The following is a 25,243-nucleotide window of genomic DNA, read 5'->3' as shown; positions in this document are numbered from 1 at the left end:
GATATAGACCAAAAGTAAAAGACATTAATTGCAAAGTGAATGCCCCACAGAACTCTTATCTATTTTGTAATATAATTAAATTTCAGGTACTCCTGGTTATAATGATAGTAGTAAGAAAACTGTCTCTTAGACAACTGCTGGCCAAAATCTTTGGGGTTTAAGCTTGTCTAAAATACACTATTAAGTTGTTAATTTCTACTCTTCTGATGAAAACTATAGCAGATACAATTGATACAAAGTGATAATCTAGTAGCCATATTACAATTCAAATAACAGAAAAAAGCAAAAGTCATTACAAACGTCGAGGCTGCTGCTTAAGTAACAAAGAGTAATAGCTTCTGTTCTTCTCTATATTATAAACATCAGTCTTCTTATCAATTCCATAACATCATGAAAGTGATGAAGTGAAGCACTACAGCATTTCCTGCAATATATATGAAGCTACATGTCATGTGAAACATGGAAGCATTCATCTTTAGCATGCATAACCAAAATCACACACAAATCTCATTGTTAAAATCTCTCCTGTTTACACAGTAGTGACACAATATGATATGACATGACATAATATGACAAGTTCTTTAGAGCAATGATCTGCAAGCACACTGTAGTACTGAACTGTACTGTCTGAAGAAACAGAGGCACAAGACTGAATCAGCAATCACTCTTTGGCTTTTAAAAGCACAGCAACACTTATTAATATACCCACCACTTTGTTCATCATAATTGTGTTGTTCCTACTCACTAATTTTCAAATTTGGATTTTAACTAGCCTGTACTAATGCTTCAAACTCCAGTTATCCAAACTATTACATGTAAAGCACAATTAAAGAACGTTACATTGTGTATGAACTCCTATTTCCCACTTTTCATAGGTCAACCTATTTCCTTCAGCCATTTGTTTTTAATGTGTGTGTAGTGAATGGAGTTGTTACGTTTCACTTTGAGAAATGCAGTCTTCCAAACACTCAACTGGAAATGTCCATTTCAAAAAAGCTTATTGCAGCCAGTTGGCCTTGCCAATGACACATTTATAAAGTGAAAATATAAACCACAGTGTTTTCTGTATATCAGATGGTACCACTTAGTGTACTCTACATAGTTTCATCAGCTTGCATCTCAAGAGGAATGTCCCTTAGTCAGAGAGAGCTACTTTTAAGCACAAGACTAGCTACTGTTGTTTTGTAGTTTTATTATGAAAAATATATTCCAGATACAAATATATTTACATCACACTTTTAAGCTACAATGTATTTTTAGAGCTAATGCAAAGACAAAATGAGAGGCAGGTGGTAGTTCTTTGAAATAAGCTTCTAATTAAAGTTATTTTGGTGCTCAAGTTTTTTTTGCATGTTAATGATTTCCTGTACTCTGAGCTTCCTCTCTGGCATCAAATAATTTTCATAGAATGTACATTATTTAATCACAGGGCCTGAGCACCACGTGAAATCAGGCAAAGAAAACTGCAATGGGATAAATTTGAAATCAGAAAAAAACATCATAAAATTACAGAGTTTAGGAAGATGTCAGCAGAGAAAACTTTAACTGCCTTCAATGGTAATCAAATGCCTCACTAAAAAAGCCTTGTGTGGAAGGAAACATCAATGAAACAAAATTAAAAGATAAACTGGCATTTACAACACACTCAGGAGCCTAAGAGTCCTTTAATGATACATGGAAATGCTTTCCTCATATGATAAAAAAGTGACCAGTGAAGTGATGCACATAAACTACATTCTCACACACAGGAAGACAAGTTCCTGTCCTGACTTGAAGCAAGCAAGTATGCTTTCCTTTTCCTTCATCGTTGAAATTTGCCCCTGAAATTTCTCACAGCATAGGGAACACAGATTTCTCCAGGTCAAACCCATTTTGGAAACCTTGCTGCTGAGTGTAGCTCCTTTAGTAAAGCAGATCTTGGGCAACTGTGAGAAAAGAACTTCAGGGATCAGGTCTGGCAAATAGAAACACCATTTGAAAATAACTTGAACAGGTCTTCAAACAATGTATGCCGAGTAAAAGGCAAGTCTTACATTACCTCCCTAACCCAGTGCACGAAGCAAGTGTCAGTGTACATTCAGAAAGAACTCTGAATTTACTGGCTTGGAGGTCTGGTGGCTGCTCCTTGCATAACTACAGAAAGGCTCAAAGATCAGGGCTTCAGCTGTGGCCATTCATCCTAGGCCAGAGGATCTGACTGCCAATACCCTGAACACAAGCAAAGACAAAAATTGCCCTGCATTGCTCAGTGCTAATGCAAGTACCCACCCCAACTGATGCACAAAGTGTACACATGTTCCAGCTGACACTGACTGGGTGCTTTTTTACTGGAATTGAAAAATCACTCCACTGGGAAGGAAATAAAAAATAGAGTAGTGGATAGGAAGAGAAGAATTTCAAGAGAAACTAAGGAAAGTGTTTAAGGAAAACATGTATGTCCTTTCGTTTTAAGGAAAACATGTAAGTCCTTTTTCTACTGATGTTAGCTTGAATTATTTCTTAAACCATTCTGGATATTAAAGCATTGCAGTAAAACATATTCAAGAGTCCCAACATATTCATAAGCCCCAGATGCTCTCTCTGTAACAGCCCTCTCTGTAAGGAGCCTCCCTGGTCAAGTCATAGTAAAGCATGGAGTCAGCGCTGCCACAAGAAAAAAAAATCATTGCTTCTCTCACCTGTCATACTGAATTCTAACCTCTTATAGATTTCTGCCTGCCATAAAGCATAAGGAGGATTTCAGATAGAGACTCTTGAACTATTGAAGTATCTCCAAAGGCCAATCAGCCCTCACTCACACAGTTAATCCCTTAGAGACTTGTGATATACTCCTTTGTTCTTGATTCAAGTCTTGCCACAGAAGATGAAATAGTTAAATTATGTTACTTGGGAATTATGCCTTTAAATCTCATATTAACCTGAGGTGGTGGAAGGACCCTTAGGAAAAACACTAGTATGGTTCAAAGGAGTAGGATAGACCAGCATGCAGTATAAAGACCCCAAAGTGTCATAGCTGCAACATCCAACATACTAAAATGCCTACTGAAAGAAACATAGTATTTGGCACTGTGTATGCATGACAGGTAAAGTCTCTTCCCCTAAACAGACTGTAGTACAAAAATTTGTTTATCACAACCTCCATATTAAGAGAATAATTTTTTCTAAAAATAAATGTGAATGCTTCCACCTAGTGCAAGAAATACCCTCAGTAAAAATGTTCAGGCAGCTGTGAAAGCAGTGTCACTCAAATTTGTTCTTTTTTTTCAATGCAGAAGATTAATTATATATAGCATAAATAGAGGAGGTCCTGAAAATGGCTGTATGCCTGGATATAGCCTGAACAATGATGATTCATGAAGAGATGGTAAAATTCTTATCCTTAAATTCTGTTTGTTGCCATAACTTGTTCAGTAACTACTTTTCAGGCCCCAGCAGCTGCAGAAATCTTTTTCTAAGAGCCTTGCATTCATACAGGCATTACAACACTGGCATGCACTTTTTCTAAAGCAAGTAGGAGAAATTCCAGTCTGCGAACTTTTCTGCTCTCATCTAAAGTTATACACCTATCATACATTATATAAATATTACAGGACAACTCTACTGAACTAGCAAATCTCCCACAAACAAGTACTGTCACCAGCTGCCCTTCAAAATCAATAACACGACTGAATAGTTCAGGCACATGGATGTTTATAGAGAATCATAAATCAACAGCAGACCTTTCACTGAGTTAAGCTGAAGCTGAATGCATGTCCTATTTTTCAATATTTTTGGTACTTTCAAAAGTTATCAGTAAGATCTTAAGTCACCATCATCAAATAAATCTATCAAGTTTAAAATTCCATTTAAAACAGACCTGAAAATTTTGTTCTCACGAAGCCATGAGACAGAACTACATGATCCCACTGTTAAAACCCAGTGAAATTCCCTATCTTTTCTCCTACTTCTCCTTTTATAGTCTCCTTACACTAAGAAGCTTCATGATGGCTAAGCACTTCCCAAAGTACTTTGATGCATGAAGCCCTGTCTCAGGGAGGATGATGAGTGAGTTGAGAGCTTATGGGTTAGGATTAAAGGGCAAACTATTAAGGGTGACACTGTTGTGGGTAATTGCTACAGGCTGCCTGAGGGGGAAGAGGAGGAAGCAGATGAGGTCTTATACAGACAGCTGAAAGTAGCCTCACAGTAACAGGTCCTGGTTGTCATGGAGGACTTCAACCACCTGGACATCTGCTGGAGGAACCACAAGTAAGGCATAAACAACCCAGGAGATTCTTGGAAAGCACTGACAATAACTTTCTGGCACTGGTGGTGAAGAAGCCTACTAGGAAAGGTGTACTGCTGGACCTTTACTAACAAACACAGAATGTATGGTTAGAGATGTGAAGGTTAGGGGCAGCCTTGGCTACAGTGACCATGAGATCATTAGTGTCCTGTGAGGAAGAAGGAGGTCAGTGAGTAGGATCACAACACTGGACTTCAGGAGAGCTAACTTTGGCCTCTTCAGGGACCTTCTTGAAGAATCCCAGGGGAACATGCCCTAGAGGGACAAGGAGTCCAAGGGAGCTTGTCCAAGCAGTTCTGCGGAGAAGGACCTGGGGACAAGCAAGATGTCCATGAGCCAGCAGTGTGCCCTTATGGCCAAAAATGCTGATGGTATCCTGGGATGCATCAGGAAGAGCATTGCCAGCAGCCTGAGGGAGGTGATCCTGCCCCTCTACCCAGTCCTGGTGAGACCACATCTGGAGTGCTGTGTCCAGCTCTGGGACCCCCAGAACAAGAGAGACATGGAGCTTCTGCAGCAGGTCCAGGGGACAGCAACAAGGATGATTATGGGATAAGGTCATCTCTCCTATGAGGACAGGCTGAGGGAGCTGAGCCTGTTTAGTTTCAGGAAGATGACTGACGGGAGCCCTCCTCAACATATATACTAAGTATCTGAATGGAGAGTGCCAAGAGGATGGACCAAGATTCTTCCCAGTGGTGCCAAGCAATAGGATGAGAGGCAATGGGCAGAAACCGATCTACACAGCAAGTTCCACCTGAACATGAGGAAAAACTTCTTTACTGGGAGGCTGTGGCTATGCACTGGACTAGACTGCCCAGAGGGATTGTGGAGTCTCCCTCTCTGGAAATATTCAAAAGCCATCTGGAAACAAACCCAACTAACATGCTGTAGGGACAAGCAGGGTTTGTGAACTAGATGACATCCTGGGGTACCTTCCAACTTTACGCCTTCTATGTGATTATTTACTAATTTTTTGAGCTAAAGAATTGTTAAAGATATGTACTGAAGAATGATCGCCTGAATAACTGCATTCACATCCAAAGAACTCATTGAGAATATTTATAACAAAGTCAGATGGTCAGAAGCTTACAACACAAAAGTGAGGGTTTACCGTACAGAATATTAGATGAAAGTCCAATATATCTTCAAGAAGTTTTAAATATACTCTAAAAAAAGTAGAAATAAACAGCTTGACTTAATTTGCTAAAAAACACCAAGGAAACACAGCCACTTTTCACATTCAAGTCATTTGTCTATATATATCCTAGGCTAGTAACCAACATACAGAAAAGCTTAACTCTTACTTTGTGGTCAAATGACTCAGTGAATTACATGTCTATCAAAAAAATCACCATCCTACCAGTTTCCTTCTTGGCAATCTCAGAAAAGACATCACAGGAACAATTTGTTATCCTGTATTTTTAGACTGTTGGAAACACTGAGAATACTCAAATGAGGAGTTGGCTGTAAAGAGGCTGATCACTGATGAGGGCCAGGCTGGGCATCAGTCAGTGGGTGGTGAGCAACTGTACTGTGCATTATTTGTTTTTCTTGGGTTTTATTTCTCTCTTCTTTTTATTACTATTATCATTACTATCATACTTCATTTAAAATTTTGAACTGTTCTTGTCTCAACCCACAGGTTTTACCTTTTTCTGATTCTCTTGCCCAGTCCACCCAGGTGAAGTGAGAGAAAGTGTGTGAGCAGTTGTGTGGTACTTAGGGACTAAGCTACCACAATGATGTAGCAGGGCGATTTTTGATAGGAATGATTTGCACCAAAATAAAATTAGTATAAAGCATTATAGTTTGTACAAGATACATTTCAACCCTCCAGGAAAAGCAACTAACAAGGGTTTGGTGACTCTCCAAATAAATTCATATAGGTTGGAGACTTTTTTTGTAATGGAGTAATCATTGATGACCACTGGAAAAATAAACAAAAGCTACATACACACACTTCTAAAAGACCATTTGAGAAGACAAAATAGACTAAATAATTAGAATCTAAAACTTCATTCTTTTGGAGGAAAAATTATGGGACAGCAAACAAATCTTATAGACAAATGCATTCACATGAAATGCTGGAACATTTAAATAAGAAAGTACATACGTAAATAATAAAGTTGTACATAGGTTTGAAGTAACAGAAAATTCATCATGCCAAACTATTTACCAGACAGGATAATAACATATACTGCATTTCTAAACTTTAGAGACAGCATCTCTAAACTGAAATAAAACATCTGACGTGATCTCAGACAATTGACTCACAGGAAACCAGAGAATGGCAGGCAATAGCACTAAGAAGAAGAGTCTGGAGATTAGAGTAGGACGATGAATTAAAATGAGTCAACAATATGTCATCAAAAAGACAAAAGTCAGATTGGGCCATTATTAATATACATGTGCTATTAAAAACATATGAGGTAATTATTGTTTGCCTTTGCACTCACTGACTCTTGGCAGGAGCACTGCAGAAGCCATAACCCCACGTGTAAGACACAAAACATTTTATACTACCCATGCACAGTCACTGCACACTTTTGGGTACCATACCTCAACAAGGGAAATTAGACAAAGTGTCACATAGAATTTACCAAAGTTTTGAAAAACAAGTCTTTTACTTACATATACAACTGTTCTCAAAGTTATGTATTTCTGCAATTGATTTTACTTCACTTAAATTATAGTTCTTTTCTTAAACAAACAAATGATTAGGAGATTTATCTAGGAATTCATAATTGAGGCCAAGTTCTGGCCAACTGAAGGCAATGAGACTTTTTATTTCAGTTAGGCTGTGATCATTAGGCTACAATAATTACTGTTAAGAAGAGGAAACGGATGGTAAGAGATACAGAGAACATTTTTCTTGATGATTTTTCCATTCACCTCTTCAATTTAGAGAAGTTCCACCTCAATTATTAATAGGTAAAAAAAAAAAAAAAACCAAAACACTAACAGTTTTCCAAAGTTGAGTGAGAAACCATTTAGAAGTAGTCATCACTAGATCTATTCCATGAAAAAATTTCAAAGCTCAAACCTTTCAAAGATTCTGTCCTTATGCAGAAGCAATTTAAAAGGAAGGCAACAGTTAAATATCCTGTTCCTTAACAGAACTAGCCAATAAATCAAAGTCTGAATTTATACTGCTCCAGTGTTTAAACATAGTCATAAGAATCATTTAACCTTACAGCATAAAACTCAGCTGATATTTTTTTTTCTGACTAACACCTAATAAAATTTATTCTTGCAGAATTGTAGAAAAGTTAAACACAGTCTACCCTCCTCACAAAGTTTCCTGTTACAAGGTTGCATGGTTTATGCATATGTTGTATTTCATTATGAAAAAAATTCCTCCATATAGCACCCTCTTTGTTGTAACACTCAAACATACTTTGCCTCTAGGCCAGTGCTATAATAAAAGTAAAATGAATTCAAGGCCATTTGCTGAGAAAAAGATAGGTTCAAGGTATTTTCACACTTTTCTGCTTGTAACATTTTCATGTCAAGGCTGTATTTTCTTTTTTCCTTCCCTTTGCTATTGTTTTATTATCTGCCTTTACTGGTAGAGTATCCATGAAACAACTTCAAATAAATCTGAACTACTCTGGAAGCTGAATTAAGGCATTAAGGTTTCAGATGAAAATGTACATTTCAAAGTCTCTGCTTATTAGGGGGATCCTAATTACTAATTAGGGGGATCCAATACTAAATCATTTATCAACTCATTAGAAGAGTTATAGAAAACTGTGGTTAATTCACTTATTATTTAACTATTAGATAATGTAAGTGTGTGGAATCACACAAAGCAGTAACAGTGCTTTTGCAGTGCAAAACCATTATCTGTAAGCAAACATTATTCAAAAATAATTCAGCAGTTATGAAAGCAAAGTTATTAAACTATGATTTCTGCCTGTCATTAAATAACATCAGTATTCTATTCAAGAGCAACTCAATAGATTGTGTCCCCCACTGGTGAGCTATCATGCTGTTTTTTTACTTCTTAAGAAGATTTAAAAAGATCTTTAAAATTGAATTTTTTTTTTTTTAATTAAAAAAAAAGTGGAACATTCAGAGTGTTTATACACCCACTTTAATGTACCACTTACACCCTGAAGAACAACCACAGAACTCAATCCTCACCTGGGAAAGGGCATCCTCCTCCTAGAGCATGTGATCATTCACACACTTCCTAAGCACTTCAGAGAGCAGCTCAGGAAACCTGCACTTCATTCACCAGGCCTCAGAGCAGAGAACTTTGGTATTCACTCCTTACACACTGATATTTGTTCATATATGAGCTACTATCCTGCCCAGCATTCGGCCTAATGCACAACTGACCACAGGAAATTTATGTGATAATCTGTAAAGCTGCCTTAGTTTCAAGTAACAGTGGCTTTGTTTTTACTTTAAAGCCCTTCTCTACTCTTCACATTACTTCAGCAGAAATTTATTGCACATACTTTCCTCAAACATAAGTCACATCTGACTCAAGGCAAACAAGGCAAAGAATGAAATTGTGGCTTAATCTGCAAACTTTTTCAAAGAAGTAATAAGGGCACTTTTCTTCCTCTATAAAAAGCATAATACCATCATTTCTTATAAGCAGGCTCCACACCAGTAAATCTCTTTTTAAGAACAGTCAGGCACAAGAAGTACATTGACTGTTTCTCAAGATGTAGAAGGACTTAGGCTAACAGTATAAAGTGGCTAAGTCCTAAACCATCCAACAGAAAATGGTCAAGTAGGAGTAAGATTCATTTTTCAAACTACTGTCTTCTTTCTCCGATTTCTCTACAGGCAGGAAAACATACCCTGTCTAAATACCTTCAATATGGGCATTACAAAGTAAAGGCACAGGTCAGAGTCTATTCTGTATCTTGTAGGTACAACATTAAGGTAACTCCAGCACTAATTATCTAAACATCATGTTAGGAAAAGATGATAAAAATTAATTATTAAGTAATATGAATTTATTTGTACTGAGCCAAAAATTAGTTTTGCTTAATGTCCATTCCCTGCAAATCTTTTACTGTGACAATATGTAAATTCCTGAGATTCTTAAGCAGCTAATAATTATCTCAACTAATCTCAGGGTGATTATGTATCTATAAGGAGTTTTTAATATTTTTACAACAATTTACTACTATTACTTCATACAACTAATGTCAACAATGGTAAATTGATTAACCAAAATGCACCGGTAGAACAGATCAAATTCACCATTATTTTAATTAAAATAACGTGATTTCGGTGTAACCATAAAAAATAAAACATGGGAATGATATAAAATTATGACCAAATTATATCAATCAAAAAATGTAACTACTGGCTCAAAATCCAATCACTACCTAGCTACCAAAAACAAAACCCTTCTCACTGTTTTTCAATTAACATTGTTTTAACTTTATTAAGACTAAACAATATATGGAATATTGCTTAATAAGACTTGACTATTTCTAGATTAATACCAGATTTATGCCTTAGAAATTGAACTCGAGGGAGACTGTATGATAAAGAAGAATAAGAAAAGAAATTCTCAACTAAAATACTATATGCAGTTCACTTGCTTCACTCCATTCATACCTTTTAAAAATGGAAAAACATGCAACTTATTTATCAGAAGCTTTCAATCAGCAGTGACTTCCAATCTTCCAGGATGATCTGCTCCATAATTTTCCCAGGCACGGAGGAGAGGCTCACTAGTCTGGAGTTCCCCAGATCTTCCTTTCTACTCTAATTATAAATAGGAGAGGTGTTTCCCTTTTTCCAGTTACCAGGGCTTTGCCTGACTGCTATGATTTTTCAAATACAATGGAGAGTGGCTTTGCAACAACCTCAGGCAGTTCCCTCAGGACCTTGGGATGCATGTCATCAGGCCCCACAGACTTGTGGCTATTCAGTTTCACCAAGTAGTCCCAAACCTGGAGGAGGAATTTGGCTCTCCCAATTCCCACTAGATGTTCACGAACTTGAGACACGTGGGAAACCTGACTGCCAGTGAAGACTGAGGCAAAAAACTCATTGAGTACCTCATTCTTCTCCATATCTGTTGTTACCAGTTCTTCTTTGTCATTTATTGGTCTCCTTGGCCTTTCTTTTCTGACATTGTATACTTACAGAATAGCTTCTTGTTATTTTTCACACCCCTCACTAAGTCCTGTTCCATCAGTGCTTTGACATTCTTGATCCCATTCCTACACATCTGAATGATATCCCTGTACTCTTCCCAGGTCACCTGTCTTCTGTTTCCACTGGCTGCACATTTCTTTCTTTCTTCTCAGTTTGAGGACGAGATCCTTGCTCATCCATATCAGTGTCTGCCCTACCTTGTTTGATTTCTCTCACACTGGGATGGAGAGCTTTGTGCTCCAAGTGATAGCCCTAGTCAGCTACTTTGTCCCTAAGGACAGTTTTTCAGGGCATCTCATTCACCAACTCCTTAGATGTCTGGAAGTTCACTCTTCCAAAGCTCAGGGTCCTGACTTTGCTTCTTGCCAAGACCATACTCCTTGAGATCACAAACTCAGCCAGGCCAGGGTTGCAACAGCCCAGGCTGCCTCCAAACTTAACCTCTCTAATGAGCTCATCATCTTAAACTATGAGCTTGAGCCAAATACCAGGTCATTGGTATTTGACTCATAAAGACTCAGAACATACTACAGATGTGAAAACAGAAAATACTTTCCAAGATAATTTAAACTATCAGCAAACATTGCTTCATATAATGACAGTTGAATTCTTAGCAGAGCAGTCTCTGGTGGCATAATTGCATGATGCCATAATAGTACAACCTGACCTTATAAAACTTATGTGATCAATGGGTTTATATAAAGTAAAATTTTTGTAAAGCTGAGTACTCACCATAAGTAAGGGTGAAACATAAATCTTAAGGATATATGCTTTTTCACCTTCATTTTCTTAATAAAAAAAAGGACAGCTTAAGGTAGAGTACCCTCAAGGTCTTTAAATTTTATATCTGAAGTAAACCATGAAGTTTACAATCTGTTCATTACTTAAGGGCTGTGACATTTTGTGGCTAGGTTAAGAGTTCGCTTGGTTCAAAACTAGGGTTCAGCACTACTGACTCACGGTTTTATCATGAATCATCCTTTCTAAAATGACCCATATGCTAGAACTGGAGCCCTGGATGACAAACTCAACTTATAGCTCTAAGACCATAAGGAAGAGTTCAGAAATATGAAAAGGAGATATGCATTTTAAACTGCAAAGGCAGTGTCTTGAAGTTCAACTTTTCAAAATCTAGGCTAACAATACTAGGTTTTTTAAATATAAAATCAATAGCTGATGTTTATATGTCCCTTCTTGATAGTTTCTTGTTTTCATTTTAGCACCAGTGTTCAGAGACAGCAAGGAACAAACATTTAGCTAAAGCAGCAAAGAAATGTAAAGATCTGCATTATAATCCTTTGCCACAGATTTTAAAATTCTAAGTCACAACCAACTCTGCCTACACTATGTTTGACTTCTACATTTTCATCTTTGTAGGTGTTTTCCATTTACTATTTTTAAACATTTCCATTAGCTTTGTTTAGAATTCTATCTAAACTTATAACGGATTTCATCGTTATTTCTCACACCCCTGAACTAGTAACAGTTCTGCTGAAAGTAAGAATCAATTTCATCTCACCTTTTTGCTAGCATTCTACAACCACCAGAATACATTTTGTTTCGATCAATAAGACTCTAAGCTATAGAGGTTTTCAGAAAGTGCTTTTGTGCTTTCTATACCCCACTAAGTGTTGCAGTAAATACACCTGTAGAATCAGCTCGAGAATAAATGCAGCTTTAAAAATGCTGACTGGTAAGTGTTGTAAGAGGACCATCTAGTGGTGACAACCACAATTCACACGCTCCTATTTTTAAGAAAAATGTACAGTTAATCTATGCAAGCCACTAGTCAACTTCTCAGTGTTTGGGTTTTTTACTTACAGATTTAACAGTTTCTTTAATTTAGATTTCAACTTTCTATGATGAGAATAAATGAGTTTGTTGTTTCTTCATCAGTTCCTGTTATGAGAACATCTGTCTCAATTCTTCCACATGTGAAAATTGCACATAGATCAAATCATTAATCTGAAGACACCAGCTAGAATGAAATTTAGAAATAAGGCTACATAATAGGTTTCTTTACTTCACAATACTCCCCACAGAGAAATCACTAATAGATTTTTTCTTAATACAAGAGTCAAAAAAATGAACAGTTCAGAAGTGACAGTCAAACATTTTATATTATACATCTCCATCAGATTTCAGCCAAAGAGATTTGTTATCAAATAGACCAAAATATTACAAGGGTCTAAGCTTGCTATAAACTAGCAGGGACAGAACAACAAAAACTTACACTGAAGAAAGCTGAATGAGAATACAATACACATCTAGCAGTGTTTGTTTCTGTATTTCGAACATGTGAAACAACTCCAGAGACATTAAAATTATTGAATCATAGAATAGTTTGGGTTGGAAGGGTTCTTTAAATGTCATCTAGTCCAAACCTCCCCCACAATGAGGAGGGACATCTTGTAGATCAGGTTGCTCAGACCCCATTCAATCTGACCTTAAGTGTTTTACCACCTTCATTGTAAATAATCTTCCTCCTTATATCTAATCTAAATTGTCCCTCTTGTCGGATGAAGCCTTTGCACTCAGTTTTCCTTTAGGCTCCCTTTAAGTATCTAAAGACCACATACAGGTCTCCCTGAATTCCTCTTCTTCTTCTCCAGGCTGAACAACTCCAACTCTCTCAGCCTGTCTTTGTAGGAGAGGTGCTCCAGCTCTCCGATCATCTTCATGGCCCTCCTCTGGACCTAACAGGTCCATGTCTTCTCTGTGATGAGGACTCCAGAACTGCAAGCAGCACTACAGGTGGGCTCTCACAAGGGAGACAATCACCTCCCTCACCTTGATCGTCACACAGCTTTTGATGCAGACCAGGGTACACTTGGCCTTCCAGGCTGTGAGTGCAAACTGTTGCCTCACATCCAGCTTTTCATCCATGAGAACACCCAAGTTCTTCTCATAGGATCATTCTCAGTGAGTTCATCTCCCCATTCATTTATCTGGGATTGCCCAGACACAGGTGCAGCACTTCGACTTGTTGAACTCTGTCAGGTTCCCATAAGCCCACTTCTCAAGCTTGTCCTGGTGCCTCTGGATGGCATCCCATCCTTCAGGTGTGTCAATCGCACCACACAGCTTGGTGTCATCTGCAAACTTGCTGAGGGTGCACTCAGTCCCACTGCCTAGATCATTGATGAAGACATTAAAGAGCACTGCTCCTGCTACTGATGCCCAAGGAGGACCACTTGTCATTCTATAGGATGGTGAAGGGTCTGGAGAGGAAGCCTTAAAAGGAGCAACGGAGGTCACTCAATTTGTTCAGCCTAGAGAAGAGGGAACTGAGAGGAGATATCATTGTGGTCTTCAACATCCTCCTGAGGGGAGGTAGAGGATCAGGTATTGATCTTTCACTCTTGTGACCAGTGACAGGACTTGAGGAAATGACAAGAAGGTGAGTCAGGTGAGGTTTAGGTTGGATGTCAAGAAAAAGTTTTTCACACAGAGAGTGGTTGAGCAGGCTCCCCAGGGAAGTGGTCACACCACCAAGCCTGTCTGTGTTCAAGAAGCACATGGTGTGATTCTTGGGGTGTCCTGCACAGGGTGATGAGTTGGACTGGATGATCCTGATGGGTCCCTTCAAACTCTGGATTTTCTGTGATTTTATTGTATTCTAGATGCAACCACAAAACTAATTCATCATCTAATGAACAGCCTACCCATCAAAACCATCCCTCCCCAATTTAAAGAGATGGATATTGTGGGAGAGTGTGTCAATGACTTTACAGAAGTCCAGATAGATGACATTCATAATCCTTACCTTATCCACTGATGTAGTCACTCCATAGCTCTCTACCACTAGGCCACTAGTTGATCTGCCAGGACTTGCCCTTAGTGAAGCCATGCTGACTGTCTAGAGTCACATCCCTGTTCTCCATGTGACTTAGCACAGTTTCTAGGAAGTTCTGTTCCATGACATTTCTAGCACAGAGGTGAGGCTGACAGGTCACTCCTTCGAGGAGGGGGTGGTCCTTTCCAGCCCTTTTAAAATGCATTCAGTGTTCTGGGGTTCCTCTCAGATAAGTCCCATAGACTTAGGTTCCTCAGGTGGTCACAAAACCAATCTTTCCTTGCAGTGGGAGAGACTTTTTTCCCCCACTACCCCCCAGAAGAGAGATTACAAGTGAAGACTGAAGCAAAAAAGTTGATGAGTTCCTCAGCCTTCCACTCATCCACTCTTACCAGTTTGCCAGTGTTGCTTCCTTTGACCTTCCCTTGGCCAATGCACCTGTAGAAACCCTTCTTGTTACTCTTTGCACCCCTCATCAAGTTCATCTCCAGCTGTACCTTGGCTTTTCTAACCCCATCCCTACTCAACCAGACAGCATCCCTATATTCCTCCCAGGTCACCTCTCCCTGTCTCCATTGGCTATGCATTTCCTTCTTGCCCTTTACTTTGACCAGCAAGTCTCAACTCAGACATGTCTATCTCTTGCCTTCCTTTCCCAGTTTCTCACATCTGGGGATCCTGAGCTCTTGCACTCTATGGAAGGCATCCTTGAAGATCTGCCATTTTCTGAGTCCTTGTCCCTGAGGGCAGTTTCACAAGGGGTCCAACTAACTCCTTGAAGAGTGGGAAGTTAGCTTGTCTAAAGTTCAATGTCCTGACTTTACTTTTCACCTGTCCTATACCCCTCAGTCAGCAGTCAGCACTGCAAACTCAATATTTTTGTTCTTTTGTCAGCGTTAAATCCTACGGCTGAGTAGAATGCACTGCTTTACCACTGAAGGTATAGGATTAAGAGCTCCATAAAAAGAAAAAAAAGCATAACCTTCAGGAAGAGAAATCTGAGCAAAGACTGAGCAGCTTCATAGATCAAGTTCTCTGTGTAAACTCCTACAGCATTCTTTGCTTACTCAGATGAAAAATCATGTTCCTGGGGGATTGACATTCACCCTCCTCCCCAACACTCCCACGGCATGCTTTCCCTGCACGCATGCTTTCCTCCTTCTGTTCAGCTGCCATTCTCCGGCATCTGCTTCAGTAGTTCTGTGAACATGACCTGTGAAGGGCCTCTTTCACCCTCACATTGTTTCAAACATGCTTGAGTATAGCAGTAAGACACGTATTAGTCACAATAGTAACAGATGGCAAGAAATGCAAAACCTCTCCTTTTATTTTCTTATTCTACTTCCAGACTGTGGTGCAGAAGGCAGACTGTTAGCAAAGCAAGCTCATTGCTGCAGGCTTATAGCACCACCAAGAATTAACCTCTACTGAAGGCAAGAGACACTGTTAGTAGATGCCTAAAAAGAATTCCAGAGAAGCCTATGGAAGGCTGATGGTAAAAAAAAAAAAAGTTTATTTATTTACAGACTCTCAGTGGCACACCAGACTATCTACCGAACACAGATACACATTGATAGCATGGCAGGCTAGACCAGGACAGGCATTTGTTTACTAAAATTAACAGCACTTGCTTTCCTTTCTGGTTCACTCTGGCTGGTTTTGTGAGGTAGAAATAAAACCACAATACTGTCCTTCATAAGCCTCAAGGACAAAACAAGATATTAAAGATGATGCTTAAAAAAAACCTGAAATAGATTCACTGCAAAAGGCTTGGGGCAAGATTAAAAGGATTTCCTTGATAAAAAATCTAATCAGATAGTCCAGGAAAGCCACATAAAAAAACATTCAGTCTAGGATACCTATCAAAAAAAAAAAAATTCCTTCATTTCCAAAAAATAACTTTCCCCAGTGTCCATTTTGACAATTTCTCTGATGCTTCAACACATGCCTTATTAGCCTCCTATCAGGTGACTGAATATTCACTATAATTTTCGTAGATTTTGGTCATAAACAGAAAGCATCTTGATCTTACAATATGAATATGTATTATTCATTACATAACATACACCCCTGCCTTCTTTGTTTATTTATGACTTGAGATCATTCTTTAACAGCAATAAACACACAAGGTAATCAGCACAACATGCTAACACAGAAGACTCAGAAAAGTTTACAGAACTTACCAGAGTTCCTTCTGCTGTTCTTGCTGCTTTGTCAGGATTGGCCCTCATTTTGACCATCCTAGGTCAAGTGTTTGGCTTGCTGAGTAGGTTCTAGGGTAAACATTACCTCCTGTCTCTCTAGCTTGCAAAGACACCTTCTAAATCAGATTACTTGCTTCCACCACAGCTCATGACACAGGTCTGGCACCAAGATTGAGCTGGTGGTCAGACATCTACTTAGACCTCCATGGTAAAAAAACGTGCACGTAAAAAATCCAGAGAATTTCTTCTGCAGAAATGCATAGTGGTACATGTTTACTTGTTTTATTCTTTCTGAACTGTTCCAGACACTCACAACACTTAGTTTATTATCCCCTATACATTTGTTACTGCAACTCCACTGCAGAATGTCAGAGAACATTATTCCCTCTTCTCAGATTTAGGAACCTCTGTATTGTCTTTCTGCTTTTAACAGGAATTTGCCCATACCATATACACTCACTTCTCAAGATACTCATAGCCCTTACACCTTCTCACCCACATGAGCTGACCATCTTCCCCAAGGTAGCTGTAAGAAATTACTAGCTGAAAATCTCTTCAATCAGTAAGGATTTTGGTCAGCCCAGGGACAAGCCTGAGTTTGAGTTAAGGCATTGTAGCATTATTACTGCAAGATTATTACAGACACAGAACTGAGGGACTGTCTACATACATTTGCCATATTGATGAAGGAGACTTTCTGCCTCAGAAAGTGACTTATCACACTGCCAACAGGTTAGTGACACTACTTTTGTTGATGACTGCCACCCCCCAGATATTTTTAGCCAATCTCTACTTCTGAAGAAAAGGAGATGTTATGCAAAACCAATCTCAGTGCTTCCAAATCAGAACACAAAAACAAGTTCACAAGTTCACAAGTTCAAAAAATACTGATATCTATTAAACTCATTCAAATCTACAAATACACCATAAATATTACTGTCTACTGTTCTGTTTTCCCAATCTAAGTTTAAGTAGCTTTTTAGAAATCTGCATTACATATCTTTCAAGACACTTGATACCTTAGGATCAGCAAAAGAAGATGTGAACTTTTTAACTTGCTCAGGATAAGCAAGCCCAGAAAAGTAAAACACAATCCAAGCACAGAAGAAAACAATTATTTTTAGACATTGAAGTACTTTACAAGGGAAGAGCCAGGAATTTTGTCACATTTTTTAAACTTGTAAACTCATATCCAGTTCAAAATGTGAGAAAACAACTATTCTGCATTTCATATTCTTCACTCATTTCAACTTGAGTTATTTTCAAGGTGCATCAGATAAAAAGTACCATGATGAATAGAAAGATGTTTTTCTCTAGACAACAGCATCATGCTGCCTTTCAAAATTCAGTTAAACAACTAATTATAAAGAATATACAAGAGCTTACCTTTTACACCACCAAATGGGCCATAAGTCATATTACAAGCAGTTCTCTGAAGATTGTGCTCGTACATCAGTTTAATCTGATACTGGTTCCCATGCTCCACATTCCCCTGAGTTCCTACAAAAAAACAAAGGATAAATATTTATTAATTTGATACACGCACTGTGGAAGAACTAAAGGAGTATCAGTGTCAACAATCTGAAGAAAATGTAACTTAATTTCTAGTGACTTTTGAGATACGTAGGCTCACACTGCTGCTTCCTGAAAAAAAAATCACCAAGATATAAAATTCCAAAAGTCAGAACCAGAAATAAAGCCTCATTATACTATACATGGTATAAAGACCTCACAAAAGGCTGAGATTTTATTACTTAAATGTATTTTTCATGTTGGGCACACCTCTAAGATCAGGAAAAAAGCTTTGATTCCCCCTGCTCAAAGGGGCATTCTTATGATTCTCTAGCTATTTGGTAAATATACTATATCCAACAACCAGCTTCAGTAGCAATAGTCTTTGTCTCAAATTAAGCTGTAGCTGGTCTTTAGCTCCAATTTGACAAAGCTGTGTTTAGGGCACACTCATCACTTGCCTTTACTTTGCCTGAAAATTGAATGCAGTGATCAGCAATGCGAAGATAAAAGACAAACATACGGTAACAAAAATAATTTTGTTATATGCAGATAGTCCAGGAAAGCCACATAAAAAGATATATGTCACAGAATATATGTCACATTCTCTGAAAAGGTCTGCATGAAATTTAACTTCCTGACTCCTTCAAGGAACTAACAGAAAATAAAAATCTTTCTAAAGAAACTGAAGTTCCTCTTTTGAGAATCAAGTTTTTCCTGAACCCCATGAAGAAAGTAAAGTTCATTACATAAAATAATACTTAAGAACTAATATTAGCAAAGGGAAAAAAGTAAACAAAATCCTTTGAGAACAGTCACATCGGTTGGGAAAAAGGTGTTTTGCACTAAATCCTGCCACAGCTTTAATTATACATATATTATTCCAACAACAACTTAAACAACATTCTATGAAAGATTTGTAGCTTAGGCTAACCTTTTAGGCAATTTCTCCAAACAAATCAAACACAGTTTTGACCTCTAAAGCAGGCCCACATTAGGGAAAAGACTGGAATAGACATGAGGGGAAAAGCCCTGCTGGGTAGTAACTAGATAATCATCAACACTTCAGGATAAACAAGTTAGAAAGCAGTCAGCCTCTGTATATTGATTGCAATACAATATCAAGGCCACACTTTAGTCAGCCCTGAAGGATGCTTTAATTTGTCCAAAGAAGCAGCATAGTGATTTTTATTACGAATAACAGATATGGTAGCATGTATAAAGCAAGTAAGATTCCATTTTATGAAAATGTCATTTGCCTTAAAAGCATAAAGAAGTAATGATAGTTATTTCTCAAAGGAGCTTGTTTGAGAGTACCCATTCAGATGACAGAAATTACCACTAAAGCAGGAATGCTTACAGATTAGTATGAAAAGTCTGTTAAAAGATAGCAGAAATTTACCTTTATTATTACTTAACTGCTTAAGCCATGTAGACCAAACAGCAAATTATAACTGCTAAAGACTTCTAGACTTAAGGCAAATTTTAAAATAAATTGTTTTAATAAAAATTGTACTGGTAGGCTATAATCCTAAGGCATAAACACTATTGCAGCAAGAGAAAGCACTAAACTGCAGCACATCTCCAAGAATCCCTCCTCAGCAAAGACCAATTTCACAGGTGTCTCCAGATAGGCAAAGAAAGTACATTTTTGTAACCTGACTACAAGGCTGTAAATAGGAAACAAGCTGCTCCTACAAGAAAACCATGCTCTTGTAATGAAAGGAATCACAGAGTGTGTCCCTGCATGGAGAAAATGAACAACACCATGCTGTCTATTGAATTTTGAAGATGGGTGTACCATTAATAGAAATCTGTGCTTTGCTCTGAGCATACAGAAGAAAAAAAATCAAAGTACAGAACATGTATTTCATTACTAGGCTCTTCACATACAGAGAGAACACATCATATAGAATTTCCAGCCAAAGGCAGTCGAAGAAAGAGGATTTAAGACAAAACACAGTGGTTTCACCTTCTTACCAGTATTAACCTTCTGTCTTCTCATGGGCTACCTTACCAATATTCTGGCTTTCTAAAAAATTATCTGGACTTCTGAGTTCAGAAAGAATCATAATTGTTTCTTTTTAAAGAGCTAAGTAGGTTGGCATTATCAAACCATCTGTTCATTAGCACGTTGAACCGTAACACCAATTCATAAAAACATAATAAGAACTAGTTGCTCACAATCACTACTAACCACAGACCATCACACACATCTCAGCATCTCAGGCATGGAGTAGATCAGCAAACCTCTGCTAAACCTAATTACTAATATCTCCTCTTCATAGGTGGGCTTGAGTGAAAGAACATGACTGCAGATCTTCAGTGATGATGAGCAAACATTGTATATACCAAGTTTAAGATTAACCTAATCTAAACTTTAGAATACACTTAAAAACAGTGGAAAGCTTGGATCTGTAAACTAACCTGAAACAGCATACACACAGAGTTTTCGGCAATGCAACACAGCTAGATGAAGTCCTTCAGTACCACTGTAAAGAAGGGTATAAAAACACTATTTTTAGATAAATTCAAATAGAATTCATACAGGATAAAAGTCAAGAAACATGCTAAAATTGCTCTCATGTGTAGGCCAAATGCAAAGGTTTGGGTGTTAGATGCTAGTATAAAAACTCAGAAGTACATCCAAAATTCATGCTGAAGTGCTTGAAGTTAATTTCAAAATCAAAATGAATCCTTTAAGAACATATTTTAAGATGCAAATATGAAGAGCAACTCAACTATGTTCCCAGTTAAGTTTGCAGTTTAGTTTGAAAGTCATTTGAAAGAAGGTGCTGTTAATCCTTCATGGAGAGACAATATGCAGATCAACCCTCCAAACAAGAATTATTCAGCAACATCAGACAATACTTTTTTTTAAATCCACTTTTGTAGTAGATGCATGGAACCTCCAAACCTTCACATTCCTCTTCCTCCAAACACAAATAGTATTTCTAGCAAAGTACTTGAAATGTTTTAGCTTATTTCACAGAGTAAGACATTATCATTCCTGCAAAGAGTCACTCCATGAGTACTTGACTCTTTGATCTCAGAGCACGAATCTTCTCCGTGGTTAGTTCAGGTTTTACTTTCATTTTTTAAATAAAGTTCATGCTACAGTATTAGAAGTTCATTTCAAAATTAAAATGAATCCTTCAAGAACCAATTTCTAGAATAAAGTTCTCTTAAGCAGATTCTCTTACAGCCAATTAACTATAAAGTGTTTTCCTTAGAGTCACAGTACCTCTCCTATATCTGGTCACTTGTTTCCACTAAATTCATTGGAATTAAGGATCTTCTATCCTCTATCAAACAGGAAACAATTGGCCAGTATTACATCCTAGACCATAACAAGTTAGTCAAGTATTCTTAACACCTTAAAAGATAACTTTAAATGTTAAGTTTTTCCTGTTCTACATACTTCTAAAAATTGCATAACTATCTGGGAGATTATCCTCTATATACCTATATACCTTAAGTAAAAATCTCTCATATGAAGATGATTCAAGAAGCAGATCAAATGCATACTATAGGATTCATAGATGTGATTAGTAGTTTCCATCTAGAAACTGAAAACTCACCCTCCAAAACAAAGGAAGAAAATCACATCTAATATTTAAATAAACAGCACCGTAGCCTGCCATTTACTTACGAAACAAACTTTCCCACTTCCACCTGCAATATTGGTTCTCGCAGCTGCACTTCCAAGAGCAAGTCTTCAGGCTGTACTTCATCTCCAGGTTTCACAGGATGTGGATTAAAGATTCTGAGATATCCATTATAACTGCCCACAATAACTTTATCTAAAAAACAAATAAACAAAAACAACACATAGGATACTACACAATACAATAGCATGCACATGTGGAATTCAATTTGCTGCAGAGTGCTTCAAATAATACCATAAATAAAAAGACAGAATAGTAACATGATTCAATTATTGTTCATTATGCTCTGTCTTCTAGTTTAACTTTAGCAATTACATTTGCAATTTCCACATTCAATACATGAATATCTGTCAGCACCAGTGATGGCAGCAATAAAGTGTTTATGGGTAAGAATCAGGGAAAAGCCAATGAAGCAGATGTCATGATTGGAGTCTGTTACAGACCACCCAACAAGGACAAAGAGGCAACAAAATATTCTACAAACAGCTTGAAGAAGTCTCACAATCACCAGCCCTTGCTCTCATGGAGGACTTCAAGTTACCAGATGTCTGCTGAGAATATAACACAGCAGAGAGGAACTGTCTAGGAGATTTCTGGACTGTATGAAAGATAATTGCCTTACACAACTGGTGAAGGAGCCAGCTAGGGAAGGTGCCCCACTGGATTTGCTGTTTGTGAACAGAGAAGGATTTATAGGTGATGTGATGGTTGGAGGCTGTAGTGAGCACAGTGATCACAAATTAGTTTCAGTTCTTAGAGAAGGAAGGAGGGGGAACAGCAGACCTGCTATCATAGACTTCCTGAGGGCAGATTTTCACCCATTTAGGAGATTGGTGGACAGAGTCCCTTGGAAGGCAGTCCTGAAGGGCAAAGGGGCCCAGGAAGGCTGAACATTTTTAACAAAGGAAGTCTTAAAATGTACAGGACCAGGCCATCCCCACGTGCCAAAAGACAAGTTTGCAGGGAAGAACACCATCCTGGCTGCACAAGCTTTGGCTGGAACTCAGGAAAAAGAGAAAATATGACCTTTGGAAGAAGGGGGAGCTGAATCAGGGGGGCTGCATCAGCTGAATCATAAGGTTATGCAGGAAGAAAATTACAAGGGCCAAAATCCAACTAGAACTTAATCTAGCTACTGCCATAAAAGACTAAAAATGTTTCTATCAATATATCAGCAACCAAAGGATGGCCAAGGAGAATCTCTATTTTTTATTGGATATAGGGGGAAATATAGTGACAAAGGATGAGGAAAAGGCTGAGGTACTTAGTACTGCCTTTGCCTAAGTCTTCAATAGAGCAACAGTAGTTCTCTGGGTACCCAGCCCCTGAGCTGGAAGACAGGGACAGGGAGCAGAATGAGGCCCCCATAGTGCAAGGAGATGTGATCAGCTACATCACTTAGACACAAACACAAGTCTATGGGGCCAGGTGGGATCCACCCAGGAACACTGAGTGTGGAAGTGTTCACCAAGCCACTCTCCATCATTTATCATCAGTTATACCAAGGGGCTCCCAGATGACTGGAAGCTAGCAAATGTCATGCCCATGTACACAAAGGGTCAGAAGGGGGATCCAGGGAACTACAGGCCAGTCAGCCTGACCTCAGTACCAAGGAAAGCCATGGAGCATATCATCTTTAGTGCCATCACACAGCTTGATGGGAAAACCAGGAGATCAAACCCAGCCAGCAGGGGTTTATAATGTGCAGGTTCTGTTTGACCAACCTGATCTCCTTCTAGGACAAGATGACTATCTTAATGGAAAAGGGACAGATTGTGGATGTTGTTTACCTCAACTTAAGTAAACCTTCGATAGCATTTCCCGCAGCATTCTCCTGGAGAAACTGGATAGTCACAGCTTAAACAGGTATATTGCTTACTGGGTAGAAAAATGGCTGGGTGGCTGAGCCCAGAGAGTGGTAGTGAACTGAGTTACATGCAGCTGGTGACCAGTCACGAGTGACATTCCCCAGGGCTCAGTACTGGGGCCAGTCCTGTTTATTACCTTTATCAACAACCTGGAGGAGGGGATCAAGTGCACCCTCAGGAGGCTGCTGATGACACCAGGCTGGGTGGGAGGGTTATCTGCTGGAGGGTAGGATGGCTCTATGGCAGAATCTGAACAGGCGGGAACAATGGGCTGAGGCCAATTGTATGAGGTACAACAAGGCCAAGTGTCAGTCATTCCCCTCAGTTGCAACAACCTCACACAACACAGCAGGCATGGGGAAGAGTGGCTGGAATGGCTACCCAACAGAAAAGTACCCAGGGTGATGGTTGACAGCAGCTGGAGCATGAACCAGCATGTGCCCAGGTGGCCAAGAAGGCCAATGGTATCCTGGCTTCTACTAGAAAGTGTGTGGCTAGAGAAGTATTGCCCCGCAGTATTCAGCACTGGTGAGGTTGCACCTCAAATACTGTATTCAGTTTGGGGTCCCTCACTACAGGAAAGCCATGGAAGTGGTGGAGCATGGCCAGAGAAGGGCAACAAAGCCAGTGAAGGGCTTAGAGGTGAACCAGGGGCTGTAAAACTTAGATGGAATATTAAGAAAAATTTTACCAAAAGGGTTGTGAAGCATTGGAAGAGACTGCCAAGGGAAGTGGCTGAATCAGCACCCCTGGTGGTATTTAAAAGATGTGTAGACATAGTGCTCAAGGACATGGTTTAGTAACAAACACAGAGGTTTGTTAGACTCAATGATCTTAAAGGTCTTTTTTGACCCAAATGACTCTTATGAATTTCTACTGAAAAAGGTTGTACACCAAATCAATAACAACTCAACTTTATTCAAATTATCCTGAAAAGGGAGAACCTTACATTAAAATAGTTTTAGAAGAGTACGGCAGCAAGGAAGTCAAACTCAAGTACCTCTACCAGGCAAAAATAAAGTTCCAAGGTGAGCATGATATCATAGAGACACCAAGAATTTATTCATTTTAAAAAATACACACACAAAAACTCTCCCTGACAGAAAGATTATTTCACATTATTAATGACTACACAGAAACACAGGGTTTACTCAAGCAGAATCACTTACTTCAATTTTTTCACTTATTTTCCAGATCAAAAGGGTTGTTTATTTGTTTTTCTAAATTCTTAACTTTTTAGTTCTCACCTTCCTTTTTTCTCCCCCTAGGTTTTTAGAAGTCACAATGTGTTTGCTCCCATGACTAAATGAAAATTCTTTACTTTAAAAATATCTGCCATTGGGAGAATAAGACATGAGAGAAGTTACTAGTGAACACAAGCAAGAATTAACATATTTAGCAGCATACAAATATAAAAAGATAGAGAGCACTGAATTTGTCTTCTTACAAGGACACATTAAAGATAGCAGACCTAAAACTAACTAGCCAACTAGCCTGGCTAACAAGCTTTCAGCATGCATTGGTCAAAGCAAACCTACAGCTGTGTGGCTTAAAAGCCAGCAATTTTAAGTCTGAATTTACCTTGTCCACTGCCACTATTATCAACATCAGCAACACACAGACAGCCTTGGTCAAATTCTTCCTTTTCTCCAAGTATGGTGGACCACCAGTCTCTAGCTTTAAACAAGGACATTCTTCTTTACTGAAAAGAAAAAAAAATTGTTAAAGTTTATACTAATACATGCAATTGTTTATACAAACAACTTTTTCAA

General features: G+C 38.5%; 1 protein-coding gene across 1 annotated transcript in view; it reads right to left on the bottom strand.

Annotated features, from left to right (window-relative positions):
• The window catches only part of BBS9 (Bardet-Biedl syndrome 9), a 282,783-nt gene that overhangs the window by 256,436 nt on the left and 1,104 nt on the right, over window positions 1–25,243 (bottom strand). Inside the window, exons 2-5 of the mRNA XM_066556456.1 lie at window positions 25,053–25,173; window positions 21,588–21,738; window positions 20,363–20,427; window positions 17,810–17,923 (exon numbers count right to left, since the gene is read on the bottom strand). Coding sequence (XP_066412553.1) covers window positions 17,810–17,923; window positions 20,363–20,427; window positions 21,588–21,738; window positions 25,053–25,164 — 442 coding nt within the window. The 5' untranslated portion in view covers window positions 25,165–25,173. The remainder of the gene's footprint in view (window positions 1–17,809; window positions 17,924–20,362; window positions 20,428–21,587; window positions 21,739–25,052; window positions 25,174–25,243) is intronic.

Source organism: Molothrus aeneus, chromosome 1 (genome assembly GCF_037042795.1).
Source record: "Molothrus aeneus isolate 106 chromosome 1, BPBGC_Maene_1.0, whole genome shotgun sequence".
Taxonomy (NCBI): domain Eukaryota; kingdom Metazoa; phylum Chordata; class Aves; order Passeriformes; family Icteridae; genus Molothrus; species Molothrus aeneus.
This window is presented reverse-complemented; position numbering and strand designations above follow the sequence as displayed.